The sequence below is a fragment of the Plasmodium chabaudi genome (genome assembly GCF_900002335.3).
Source record: "Plasmodium chabaudi chabaudi strain AS genome assembly, chromosome: 4".
Lineage (NCBI taxonomy): Eukaryota > Apicomplexa > Aconoidasida > Haemosporida > Plasmodiidae > Plasmodium > Plasmodium chabaudi.
The window spans coordinates 769,512-785,019 of NC_030104.2; the positions used below are offsets into that span (position 1 = coordinate 769,512).

The window sequence follows — 15,508 nt, forward strand, 5'->3', positions numbered from 1 at the left end:
GATTATAATAAGTTTTCTTATTTGGTGTTTGTTAATACGAATGAAAAGTATAATATATACAAACGATTATTCTAAATTGAATTTATATATGGGGTTTTATTTAAGTTTGTAATTACCTCGATAAATCTAATTATGTATTACTTATTTTTTAAAAACTTGCAAAGATGCATAAAATATCACTCGATACAATTCATTAAATGCATTTGTGTATAAAGGAGTGTTAGGCTAAAAACAAAGTTATTGCACACTATAAAAAATGCTTTTAATTAATATGGATAAATTAAAAAGATGTGCAAATTATGTATAATACATTTAGAAAAATAAATAATGCTAAGTCAGTATTTAAACATTATAATTTAAATAAAAATGTGTTTTATATTTACTAGAACTATTATTAAAAGATGTAACATCCCATACAAAATAATAACAAATATCAATAAACTATATTAAATAATGAAATATAAATACATTTTTATTAATTATAGTAATAAATTATTTCTTATTTTTTATATTTTTACAGTTATATAAGCTTGGAATCACTTTATTAAAACTCATATATAATGCATATTTATTCTCATGTGTAAACCTACAAATACAATTATATATATTATTATATCAAAATGAACATCATTTATTCTTATTCCAAGATTATATAGATTTGTGTAATGCTGTATATAAAATTTTAATAGGAATAGTGATATTATGCATATGATCAAAGATTTTCAAAAAGTTATTCCCCATACAATACTGCATTATATACTAATTTAAAACCAATAATAATAATATGATTAATCGCAGACAATTTTATATAGAAAGACATGCAATTGTATAACTTATTCTGGTGTAGTATATAAGTTGTATATAAAAATGATATGATACCATTTAATATGTAAATTAAAAACATAATTTCATCACAATGCATCACGAAGTGGTAAATAAATTATTTTTAAATAGAAATATTTTCTTTATTGCACACATTATATTTCCTATATATTATTATTAAATTATATTTTAATAAATTTTCCATTAATGTATATTTTTATTAAATTTTATTAATATTTTATTAGTGCAAAGCATTTCGAAAAGCTGATTATGCTTTTAAGGATAAAAAACCTGACTTGGATGTGATAAATTCGCAAAATGGGCCTTACGTGCAGGATTGTCCTTACGATAATAAATCAAAATCACATAGATGTAAAAATGATCTTGAAGGAATGTATGTTCTGTGTTTGCATTTATTTCATGATTTATTCAATCTCCCTCAGGAAACACTTAAACGTGAAAATGATGACAACCAGTATGTTGAATACATTATGATGTGGCTAGGTGATAGATTGTTTAATATAGAAAGTTATAGTTCATCAACTTTAATTGATTTTTATAACAATTATTTAATTAAATTGCCTAAATTTAATAGTTACAAATCCTTAATAGAGAAAAAAAAACATTTGAAGGATTCCCATATTGTGTATATGAGAAGATTTTATCTGTTATTTCAAGAAGTATGTTATATCAGTTTGAAATATTCAAAAAATAATCTTAACATGGATAAAATGAAAAGAGATTATACCTTCTTACATAATAAGTATACATCTCTATTTAATCATATCAACACGTGCGACTCATATCTTAGTTTATTAAATAATTTAAAGGCAGCATTTGAACAATATAAAAAATCCCTTGTTCTGAGTGTTTCAAATTCTCAGACTCAAGTTGATATACATAATGTTTTTAAAAGACTTAGTCCTAGAAAGAGAATAAATGAAGGATCTGTACTTGGATTTGATTGTAAAGAATGCAAACAAGTACACATAAAGGCGGACGAAAAAAGCCCAAAACTTGGGCTCAAAGCTCTACAACATGAAAAATCTGAACCAATAACATCATCATTTTCAGAATCAATTCCACAACCGCCACCATTACAGCTAGAACAACCATCAAAACAAACACAACCATCAAAAAAAACACAACACTCAAAACCAGCCCCCGCAAAGACAGTAGTTAAAAAAAGAAAAGTTAGAAAATCAGCACCTAGAAAGCCAGCACCTGCAAAACCAACACCTACAATTCCAACGCCTGCAAAACTAACCGCTTCAAATCCAACATCTCAAAATCCAGCAGAACCACAGAAAGAACAACAAGAACAACATCCTCCACAACCTAAATCTCCAAAATCAGAATCTGCGCAATCACTATCTGAAAAATCAGGATCTGCATCGCCAGGAAAATCATCACCGGTAGATCCCACACAGGTACAATTGCCAACAAGTCCACCACCTGTACAATCACCGCCAGCACAACCATTACCTGCAAAACCAGAACCCGAAAAATCAAGGCTTGCACCACCAGCACTATCATCAAATCCATCAAAAACTTCATCATCTACAACACATGAAACAAGTAATCCACCTGAAAAAAATACAACACCTGGGGAAAGTAAAAAACCTGAAAAAAATAAAGAACAATCGGCACCTACAATAACACAGCCACTTGGAAAACCAGGATATTCACAATCGCCGTCTACAAAAATAACACCATTACAGCCACAGCAAGCATCAAAACCACCAACAAGCACAACGCCATCAACTACAACACCAACAAGCGCAACATCATCAACTACAACACCAACAAGCGCAACATCATCAACTACAACACCAACAAGCACAACACCAACAAGTACAACCCCAACACATTCAACACCAAAGACTATAGAATCAGCATTTGGGCAAACATCTCCAAAAACAGAACCCGTGCAACCCCCACATGAAAAACCCAAACCCATAGAACCAGTATCTATGCAACCACTGCCTGCAAAACTACAATCAGAAAAATCACCACCTGCACAATTGCAGCATCCATCAAAAACTTTACTGGCCACAACACCTGGAACAATTACAACACCGACGAGTACAAAAACTTCGACAACTATGTCACCAACAATAAGCACGCCGCCTGGACAAAATGACACATCAAAGCAATCATCTCGAGTACAGAGATCAGCCGCTTCTGAAGATTTAACAAATGTTCCAACAACTGGATCAGGAGATACAGGAGATCAATCATCGAGCCAACATATTACACAAGAAAACTCAGAGGGTACTTCAAAAAAAGATGCACCAGCACCAATGAATCAATTGAATAGATCATTATTAAACCCTCAACTGCAAAGTGGAAACGAAAAAACACAAAACCAAGCATTGGGATCGAATGATCAAGAACATCGATCAAAAAATACACCAAGCATGCCAAACAGTGGATCTGATATACCACCAGGTACACAGAACGGAGCAGGAAATCCCCAAGGTAATTCAGGCACTGGAAATAAAACAAATCCATCAAGCGATATAACCAATCAACCTCAAAGTCAAAATACTAAACAGGGAGGTATTGATGGTGGGTTAGGAAGTTCAGGGGAAAAATCAACAAATAATACGCCAAAGGAAGCAGACAATGTGGATAATTCACCAACAAAACCCAAACCACCAAGTCAAGAAAAAGGGTCAGGAGATCAAAGGAGTGGGGCGCCCACTGCACCAAGCGTGCAGAACAGTGGGAACGATGCGCCAAACGATATAAATAATGGACCAAGAGATACTAAAGATAATGCAGGCACTGGAAAAAGTGGGGAAGGAAATTTTAATGGTGTCACAGTAAATCATGAAGCAGACGAAAATAAGAAAATCGATCAGCATCAAGGTACAGATAATAAGCAAGGAAGTTCAAGTAGTGAATCGATAGATACAAATGGTGGAACAGGAGGTAAAGGCGCCAATAAAGAAGGTTCGGGAGGTGGATCAGGAGCTTCAGATATTGGATCTAATAGTTCAGAGGGTGGAGTAGATACATCTAAGCAACCACAAAATTTTTCACCATCTCCATCACCATCTCCATCTCCATCTCCATCACCATCTCCATCACCACCATCACATATTCCATTATCACAAACTTCGCAGCCAATTCCATTATCACTCTCATCACCAATTACATCATCATCACCAATTACATCATCATCACCAATTACATCATCATCACAAACTCCACCAGTTACCTCATCAGGCACACAAGCATCATTGCCTCCCAAGCAATCTAACTTTATGCAAGTTCCCCAAGGGGCAATTCAACAAGGTGCGCCTAACACAGATCACCAATCTGATTCAAATGACGAAGGAGGAATTCATACGCAAGTAGTTAATAAAGTTACATTACCAAATTCTGGTATAAATCCTTCAAACACAGAGGATGGAAGCAAAACTGGGACTGACGTTAAAATGAACAAAAAATCATCAATATGGTGTATAGGATCAAATAAAAAATGTGGCATAATAGGTATTGGTATTATAGGAATTTCAATATTCATTATTTTAGCAATTATGTATAAGGTAAATAATATACAACTATTAAATATATCGTTTTAAAAAAATGTCATCAGTGCGCAATTACGACTATAAGAAATATATAATATTTTTCTTCGTTTTATTTTAGTATTTATCATTTGGATCGAGAAAAAATTCGAAGAAAAAAAAAATCACGAAAAAAGTTATAAATTTGGTTGATGGAAAGAAAAGGGAAAAGACATTTATAAATTCAATTGATAGGGAAAAAAAAGAGAAGATAATTGTAAATTCAGATGATAAGAACAAATCAATAAAAATGGAGATAAATTCACGGGATGAAAAACAAAAGACACATATAACTATAAATTCAGGATATACAAAAAAGTATACAAAATCAGTTATAAATCCAGGTGATGGAAAAAAAAATCCATTATTAAATATATACAAACTTATGCAGGCCAATCCTATTCTATTTATTAATTTATTTTTTTTGTTAATTTTTTTTGTCTATAAAAGAAAAGGAAGCACTATATAATAATAAATTTAATTAACTTTTATTTTGGTGTTAAAAATATGTGCCTTCGTATTTAAAAGACAATATAAAATATGAAAGGGGGTGTATAGCATTTTTCCATATGTTATAATGTTTCAATATAATTCATTCGTATATATTAAATGTGGCAATATTGTAACTTTACATTTTATATTGCATTGATAATTATTGGTTAACTATATATAAGGCCCATTATTATCTATTATATAAGACTTGTTAACCTATGGCTACATTAAACTATGAATAACACAGTAGGTTTCTTTATTAGATGAAAATTTTATTTAATGAAATTTCTAATTTTCATCACAATTATTTTAATTTAAATTATGTTATACTAGCTGGACTGTAATAATAGCATTATATATGAGGTTGGGCATTAATTATAAGATGGCTAAATTGGAACAATTGTATACATTACAATATATATTCATATTAATATGTGCATTTTTAAGATTAATTAAACATATCATCAACATATAATAAATAGTCATAAAATATAGATGCATGGAGTATCAATCGAGAATCGACAATATAACATTGTCTATAAAATATTATTATGCATCTAGCATTTTTAATAATACAATAAAAATTGCACTAATATACAATATTTTTTGAAATTTTAATTGTAGTTACTATTATCTTTTGTATTTCATTTACATTATATTAAAATTAATTAATATTAATACATGCTGCTTTATGCGCTTTAATTTATTATCATAATGATATAATAATATATTCGTTATATAATAATTTTTTAATTCATAATTTTTAAGTATGTATAAATTGGAAATATATTATAAATAGTTAATTGAAAAAATGTAAGCATATAAATAACGTTTGGTGCTTATAATAAATTTAATAATAGCTCAAAAAATTTTGGTATATGGAATTGGTGCTATTATTATAGAATAAATATATATATGTTAAAATAATATTGTATCATTAACTAAAAATTGAAATATTGCTTAATTCAGGAAACAATTTATATATTAATGCAAATACTATGGAAAATTGGTGTTCCAATTAATATGTTTGAAATTATATCTGGTTGCTATTATGAATATATAAATTAATAAAACTGCAATTTAAATAATGCTTTTACATATATATGTTTTAATTATTTTTTTAAAACAATGAACCAAGGATATTTTTTAATTGATTTAATGTATTTCTATCGAGTGCATTAATTGAAACGTTGTAACATACAGTAGTATAACACTAGCAATCATCGTAACAATAGATAAACTTTATAAATATTAACAAACATATTATGTTTATTTAATCCATTTTATGGGTACATGTCTATTATGCATATTCTTAAACATGTTATAATATTAGAAACGTATGAATAAAAGTTAAAATGAAATGTTATAATATTTAATTAAGTACGATTTGATGCAGTAATACTAAAATTAGCATTACCAACAAGAACAATATTAATTCTAATAATTATTATATAATTTTCCATAAAAATATTCTTTTTCTATTATAGAATTAAATAAAATTTTATTACAAAATATGCAATATATAATATATATTTAGATCATAAGTAGAAATATGCTCATATAAATTGTAACCCGTGCTATGTTATTTCTAAAAATTGATCATTATAACAATCCATGAGAAATTGTTAAAATTATAAAGTACACAATTCAAAAATAAATTAAATGAAAATGGCTTCATCTAATTAGTTTTAAATTTCTTTATATTAAATAGCTAACAAGAATGAAAAGAATAATATCATTTCATATATACTACTATTCTAAAACGATTTTATTCCCATGATATACATTTAGTTTATAATTCGACCGATTATATTATATGTTATGTGCTTTTTAATTTTAAACTATACATAATGTGCAGTATAATATTATTTATTAAAATGTATTTGTGTATAAATAAAGTTATTGCACATTCTAAAATGTGTTTTTAATTAACGTAAATAAATTAAAAAGGTATAAAAATTATGTATAATACATTTAGAAAAATAAATAATGCTAAGTCAGTATTTAAACATTATAATTTAAATAAAAATGTGTTCTATATTTACTAGAACTATTACTAAAAGATGTAATATCCCTTATAAAATAATAACAAATATCAATAAACTATATTAAATAATGAAATATAAATACATTTTTATTAATTATAGCAATAAATCATTTCTTATATTTTTATATATTTACAGTTATATAAGCTTGGAATCACTTGTTAAACTCACATATAATGCATCTTTATTCCCATGTGTAAACCTAAAAATACAACGATATATATTATTATATAAAAATGAACATCATTTACTCTTATTCCAAGATTATATATATTTGTGTAATGTTGTATATAAAATTTTAATAGAAATAGTGATATTTTACATAGATCAAATCTTTTTAAAAAGTTATTCCCCATACACTACTGCATTATATAACAATTTAAAATAAATAATAATATGATTAACTACAGAGGACTTTATATAGAAAGACACATAATTGTATAACTTATTTTGGTATAATATATAAGTTGTATATAAAAATGATATGATACCATTTAATATGCAAATTAAAAACATAATTTCATTACAATGTATAGGGACGTGGTAAATACATTATTTTTAAATAGAAATATTTTCTTTATTGCATACGTTATATTTCCTATATATTATTATTAAATTATATTTTAATAAAATTTCCATTAATACATATTTTTATTAAATTTATAAAAATGTTCTTAGTGTAAAATATTTCAAGAAGTTGATGAAGTTTTTAAGGATAATAAGCCTGATTTGAATAAAATATTTGAATTTGATAAATATCGGAGGTATTGCCCTTGGGATATCACAGGAGTAAATAATTGTCAACACGATGTTGCAGGAATTGACGCTGTATACTCATATTTGTTTAAGGAAATACACCAACTACCCCTGGACCAACAGAAATATGAAAATAATGATAATCAATATACTGAATATATGTTGATATGGCTAGGTTATAGATTATTTCAAACACCAAGTTATAGTTCATCAACTTTAGTTGATTATTATAATAATTATATATTGAAATCGCATCTACCCTTTAAGAATGACTACTTAATAGATAAAAAAAAACATTTATTGCATGCTAACTTTGAGCTTATTAATAAATTGTATAAATTACTTAATTATCTATGTAATATAATTACTGAACCCAATATATACACAGAAAGCACTAAAATTAAATCGAATATAAGCATGTTTCAAGATGAATTTACAAGTCTTTATGATGAAGTTAAAGAATGTTATCCATATTTTAAATTATTAAAGAACTTTAAAAAAACATATGATGATTATAGAAATAGTATTATGTATACTATTGGCAATAACAGTTTTATTGGCACATTAACAATTATTATGAGTTTTTTAAATCTTCCTCTAACAGAGCTCAAAATACCAAATTGGAGTGATGAATATATGGACGAATCTCTTGAAATAGAAGATTTTATGACTTCCGGATGTGCTAAATTACATTCTAAATATCTACAATTGGAGAAAAAAAATACATCACAAGACACACAAAAAGAGCAACCCCCTTCAGGAAGTGATAAATCAGGGGGAAAAGGAAATCAACAAACTTCAGAACGTTCAAATCCTACCACAGAAAAACAAAATGAACAACCACAATCAGAACAATTACCAAATCCGAAACCAAATACACCAAAACAAGTGCAAAAACCGGCATCAAAGCCACAACAATCACCAAAACAAGAACCGCCCCCCAAAACAGCACTACCACCAGCGGCACCACAGACACCATCCACAGAATCATCAAAAAATTTACCATTGACAGGACCTGGATCAAGTACAACACCATCAACACCTAAAAAAACGCAACCACTTACAAAAATAGAACCTGCACAATCAACATCTACAAAACTAGGAAATGCACAACAAACACCTATAAAAGCGTCTGGAAGCATACCTATAAAAATGCCTGCACAACAAGCACCTACAAAGCCAGAATCTACAAAACCAACACCTGCCCAACCAGTAATACTACAGAAAACACCTGAACAAAAACGACTGAAACCATCGGCACCACCAGCACTACCAAAACCACAGCGACAACTACCATCACAACCTCCCCAAAAAAAGGATACTTCATTGCAAAAACCTCAAACAGGAGGATTAAGTCATCAAAATGGGCTAGGCGATTTTAAAAGTGAGCAAAAGGGTTCAGGCAGTGAAAAAGGAAATGCAGATGGTGGAAAAGGAACTCCAAGTGTTGATACAGGAGGTTCACGTGATGGGTCAGGAAAATCAGGAGGAAAACCAAAAGATAATACACCAAAGAAAACAAACCACGTGAATGATTCCCCACCAGGACCCAAAGCATCAAGTCACGAAAAAGAGTCCGGAAATCAAAGGAATGGGACAGGCACTGCACCAAGCGTGCAAAATATTGGGAATGATACACCATCAGGTACAAAAAATGGAATAGGAAATACCCAAGGTAATGCAGACACTGTAAATAAAAAAAATCCATCAAGCGATATAACCAATCAACCTCAAAGTCAAAATCCTAAACAGGGGAATACTGGTGGTGGATTAGGACGTTCAGGGGAAAAATTAACAAATAGTACACCAAAGAAAATAGAAAATGTGGATAATTCAGCACCAGGACCCAAAGCCCCCATTCAAAAAAAAGGGTCGGGAAATCAAAGGAATGGGCTGATCACTGCACCAAGCGTGAAAAATAATGGGAATGATACACCAAACAATATAAATAATGGACCAAGAGATATTAAAGATAATGCAGGCACTGGAAAAAGTGGGGAAGGAAAATTGAATGATGTCCCAGTAAATCATGAGGCAGACGGCAATAAGAAAATCAACCAACATCAAGGTACAGATAATAAACAAGGAAGTTCAAGAGATGGATCAGGATCTTCAGGTATTGGATCTAATAGTTCAGGAAGTGGGATAGATACATCGCCATCACCACAAACTTTGCAACCAATTACATCATTACTCCCATCATCAATTACACCATCATTACCATTATCACAATCGCTATCATCGCAAACTCCGCCAGTTACGTCATCAGGCACGCAACCAGCATCTCCAAAACCAATACTACAACCACAATGGCAATCACCAATAACTTTATTATTTACAGCACCTGAAACAATTACAACAACATCAGCGACGACAACTGTACCAACAGGTGAAAAGGTTGAGATAACTATGCCATCAATAGAAAGCACATTGCCTGAAAAAAATGATGCTTCAAAAAGGATATCTCGAGCAAGGAGATCACCGGATCCTGGGATTTCAATAAGTACTCCAACAAATGAGTCAGGAACTACATCAGATACATCACCAATCACAGGGAAAGGAAGCATAACTGGAACCGACGTTAAAATTAACGAAAAATCATCAATATGGTGTATAGGATCAAATAAAAAATGCAACATAATAGGTATTGGTATTATAGGCATTTCAATATTCGTTTTTTTAGTATTTATGTATAAGGTAAATAATATGCAAATATTAAATGTATCATTTTATAATTTTTTTGCCAATGCATAATTATGAACATAAGAAATTTATTATATGTTTTTCTGTTTTTATTTTAGTATTTATCATTTGGATCGAGAAAAAATTCGAAGAAAAAAAAAATCACGAAAAAAGTTATAAATTTGGTTGATGGAAAGAAAATGGAAAAGACATTTATAAATTCAATTGATAGAGAAAAAAAAGAGAAGATGATTGTAAATTCAGGTGACAATAAAAAAATAGCGAAGATAATTATAAATTCAGATGATAAGAACAAATCAATAAAAACGGAGATAAATCCACAGGATGAAAAACGAACGACACATATAACTATAAATTCAGGATATACAAAAAAGTATACAAAATCAGTTATAAATCCAGGCGATGGAAAAAAAAATCCACTATTAAATATATACAAACTTATGCAGGCCGATCCTATGCCATTTATTAATTTATTTTTTTTGTTAATTTTTTTTGTCTATAAAAGAAAAAGCACTATAGAATGATAAATATGTAAGGGGTCTCATAACATATTTTCCATATGTTATAATACTTCTATCTAATTCATTCATATATATTAAATATGGCAATATTATAATTTCACATTTTATATTTTATTGCTAATTTTTGGATATCTATATATAAGACCCCTTATTATTATATAAGGCATGCTATCCCATAGCTATATTGAATTATGAATAACGCAATATGTTTCTTTACTTTATGAAACATTTTATTTAGTAAAATATATTATTTTTGTCAATATTATTTTGATTTAAATTATAACGTTCCAACCAAACTATATAGTAATCTTATATATGATGCTATAACATATATTTAGATTCATTTGGAATAATTGTCTACAATATAATATACCTTCAGGTCGATATGTGCTTTTAAGATTAATTAAACACATTACAAAATATAATAAATAGTCATGAAATATAGATGCATGGAGTATCAATCGAGAATCGACAATACAACGATATCTATAAAAGATGTTTTATGCATCTAACATTTTTAATAATGCAATACAAATCACACTATATATATAATATTTTTAAATTTTAATTGTAGTTACTATTCTTTGGTTGTATTAAAATTAGTTAGTAGTAATATAAGTTTATTTATACGCTTTAATTTATTTATCATAAGGCATAATAATAGATTGATCACTATTCATTTCAAAAGCGTATAGTTTGCAGTATAAATGTACTATATTTTAAAATAGTTAAAAGATAAAATATGAGTATATTAATAAAATTTACATCATATTTTGTTTTAATCATTATAAATAATATAATAAATAGAATATAGTTATTATATGCCTATGCATATAATATAATACAATACTATACTAATAACTAATATTGAAATATTGTTTTATTTTGGAAACTTCACATAATTAAATATTATATAAATTTGATTGAGAAGGCAAAAAATAATTAATTTTATTTACTAATATTATTTATATTAAGTTATTATATATATACAAATTCACAAATATATAATGTTATTACGAAATAATATATGTTCTAAAATGTTATAATTTAAAACAATGAAACAAGGAAATTACTAATTTGTTTAAAGTATTTTTCTTGAGTCATTAACTATCTCATTGTAGCATACAATGGTATATCAAAAAGAATAATAATATTAATCATAATGGATTAGTACGCTATTAAATAAGAACAATATATTATATTTATTTGATACACTATATGGGTATAAATTCATTATATACATTCTTAAATATATGATAAAATTATAATTGTACGTACGAAAGATCGTATGAAATATTATAATTTTTAGCTATGTATACTTTATTATGGTGACATGGTCTTAAAGTTGCTAATCAATATAATATTTTTTAATATCATAACATTCGTTAAAAATAATATTTTTACATTATAAACTAATTAATATGATATTAAAAAATATTCATTACGAAATATATTTTAGGTTATAAGTATAAATGTATATTTAAAATGGTAACTTATATTGCTTCTCGAATTAATTCATTATTTCAACCAAAGTATAAATAAATTTCTAAAATTAAAAATTAATATATTTAAACTATATTTATTTGCTTTAATGTTTAAGATATATTTCTTGATCATTTGTATATTAATGGATCATAAGAATGAAAAATAATATGGATTTTATATATACAAACTATTCTCCAAAAACGAATTAATTTCCATGATCTATTTTAGTTGCAATAGGTCGATTAACCTAATTTGTATATTCTGTTTTTTAAAATTAAATAATATATGCACCCAGAACTATTCTTTAATTCTATTTATATATAAGGAGGTGCTAGGAAATAAACAAGGTTATTGTATATTCTAAAATGAGTTTATAATATATATATTGATTAAATATAAATGCACCAATATGTTATTTAATTAGAAAAAATAATATCGAACTATTTATTTATTAAATATTATAATTTAAACAAAAAAATACCTTTTCATTTATTGGAAATAATATTAAAGATCAATATGTCACGAGGAATAATAACTTGTATAAGTGCATTAAGGGTGTCTAATGACGAGACACAAACATGTTTTGAACAATTCTGGTAGCAATTTATTTTTGTTTTTTTAAATATTTATACTAATACAATTTTTTAAATTATTTTATTTAAAAAACAAAAAAATACATTTTTATCCTCCATGTGAAAATATATAATAATTAGGAGATATAGTTTATTTAAACTATTACAAGGTTATAAAAATTGTGTAATAGACTAACCTGAATATTGACAAAAATATTATATATTTGTTTATTTATTCTATTATGTGATTAGCATGTTTGAACATATTACATATTATGAGAATTTAGCTAAATAGACATAAAGAAATTTAATATTCCATTTTAATCACATTTATTATTATTTTATATTAATTTGATTGTTAAAAATAGTAAGTATATGCTTAATCACATATATATTTACAAGTAACACATATTTTTTAGGTGTAATATTTATAGGTTTTATATAAAATTAGTCTAGTGACAATCCTAATATTTATAATTAAATTCCATTATAATGTCTGAGGAATTGGTATATAAATTTGTTAAATATAATATGTATTCATATGTGATTAATATGCTGAATCACCCATAAATTATATTAATATTCATTTTAGTGCATTTATATTAATACCGTCTTTTCTTTAATTCGTAAATATATTCGTAGTGTGAAGGAATTAAATTTGCTGATGAAAATGTTGTCTTTGATTCAGAATCTCAAAATTATACGTTTAAAGATGAGATATTCAAAGTTTTTTGTTCTCTCAATGGAAAGGGTGAAAAAGGGCAATGTGATAAGGAATCCCTAAAAGTCAGCTCTGGTTTTATGGGATTGCTAGAATATTTTAAGAGTATTGATGAGGAAGGGTTAGATGGTGATAAACTTGCTCAATACGCTATTTTATGGTTTAATTATAAAATTAGCCAAAATCAGAATATAGAGATTATAAGAGGTACTTTGTATAACATACTTACACAGAATAATTGGTTTAGTGAATATAGTGAATCCATAGAAAACAGAAAAGATACGATGAAAATTCATTATTTATATTTGAAGAATCTTTATGATTTCCTTAAAGGAATATGTGAAACAATTAATAAATGTAAAGACTCTCCAACCTCCAATGAATGCAAAAAATATGGTGAAAAATGTTCTGACTTGTATCGCGCATGTATTCTACATTTACCCTGGAGAGAGATTTGTAATCCATATTGTAGTGTATTGACAAATTTAAAAAATGATTATGATAAACTTAAAGAAAAATATAAACTTCCAGAATTGAAGCTCCCAGAAGGATTATACGATTGTAAAACGGAGTGCCATAATCAAGAGGAACGGCATAAAGCCAGTGTTGCTGTACAGAATCGTTCGAGTGATGGTTCAGAAATAGATACATCCACCAATGCTAGTTTACCAGGCCCATCAGTACCTCCCACAAGTATAAATAATGGAAATAAACTACCATACATCGCAGTTCCATTAATTTTAATACCCATTATTTTAGGAATTTCATATAAGGTAAGTATTACAATTCAAAAATATAAATTTAAAAAATATACATTATAACATATTTTTTGAGTGCATAAAAAGACAAATAATTATATATTTTTATTTTTATGTTAGTATTTAACACCCGTATGGCGAAAAAAGATGAAAAAAAAAAACATGAAAAAGATTATAAATTTGAGTGATCAAAAGAAAGCCTAAAATGGCGTTAAAAATGCATTCGTCGAAAAGAGCCAATCGGAATAATTATAAATTTAGGTGATAAGAAAATAGGATTATTAAATATATACAAACACATACAGGATAATTCTGTACCATTTATTTTTTTTATTTTTTTTGTTTATAAAAGAAAGCGTGATTCTATAGAATAATAAATCAAATTAACTTTTATTTGAAATTTAATTTAAAAAATGTACAAATTTAAATGATAGTAAAAATAAATTAGTCTATTAACATAATTAATTGTTATAAACAGAAATTGGGTTAAGGTTCTATTTCATATTTTATAATAACACATAAAATAAATTTTATATTATAACTGAATTGTAATATTTCTTTGTCTTTAATTATTATTTATAAAAGTCAAAATATTGTATTGTTTAAATAAAAAAAGTGTCTTAACATCTGTTATATAAATATGATGAAAATAAAAGTTAATATCATTAAGTGTACTTCATTTTTCGATTTGGAATAAAAACAAACTGGTATCTCTTTCAATATATAGATTTTATGTGTATTGTTAATTCTGATTAAATATGTAATTTAATTGTTTGTTTTATTATTATGTGTGTTTTAATATGTAATTAATTTATCTTTTTTAGTGTTTGTCAAAAGCTTATTTATCCTTATTTCCATGCATATATATTAATGGATTTGAGATATACTCATTTTTAGTTAATATTTATAATTATTTAAATAAACTCGATTTAAACACATTTGTTAGTAAGATTATAAGCTATATTTTGTGTTATGGTTCTGCACTATGTGTTATAGTTGTGTTCTATGAAGTCGATGTTTTGTGTAGGGTTATATTTTTATTAATTTTATTATAA

General features: G+C 26.9%; 3 protein-coding genes across 3 annotated transcripts; all 3 read left to right on the forward strand.

Annotated features, from left to right (window-relative positions):
• Window positions 1–916: 916 nt before the first annotated feature.
• Window positions 917–4,869, forward strand: PCHAS_0420100 (CIR protein; the record flags this gene model as incomplete). Its single annotated transcript, XM_016800065.1, has 3 exons — window positions 917–931; window positions 1,068–4,379; window positions 4,483–4,869. 3 exons carry the CDS (start codon window positions 917–919, stop codon window positions 4,867–4,869), a joined length of 3,714 nt encoding a protein of 1,237 aa, XP_016653354.1.
• A 2,596-nt stretch (window positions 4,870–7,465) lies between these two features.
• On the forward strand, window positions 7,466–10,920 carry PCHAS_0420200 (CIR protein; the record flags this gene model as incomplete). The annotated part of the gene is made up of 3 exons (XM_016800066.1): window positions 7,466–7,480; window positions 7,616–10,390; window positions 10,495–10,920. 3 exons carry the CDS (start codon window positions 7,466–7,468, stop codon window positions 10,918–10,920), a joined length of 3,216 nt encoding a protein of 1,071 aa, XP_016653355.1.
• A 2,546-nt stretch (window positions 10,921–13,466) lies between these two features.
• Window positions 13,467–14,657, forward strand: PCHAS_0420300 (CIR protein; the record flags this gene model as incomplete). Its single annotated transcript, XM_016800067.1, has 3 exons — window positions 13,467–13,481; window positions 13,617–14,468; window positions 14,574–14,657. 3 exons carry the CDS (start codon window positions 13,467–13,469, stop codon window positions 14,655–14,657), a joined length of 951 nt encoding a protein of 316 aa, XP_016653356.1.
• Between the last annotated feature and the right edge of the window lie 851 nt (window positions 14,658–15,508).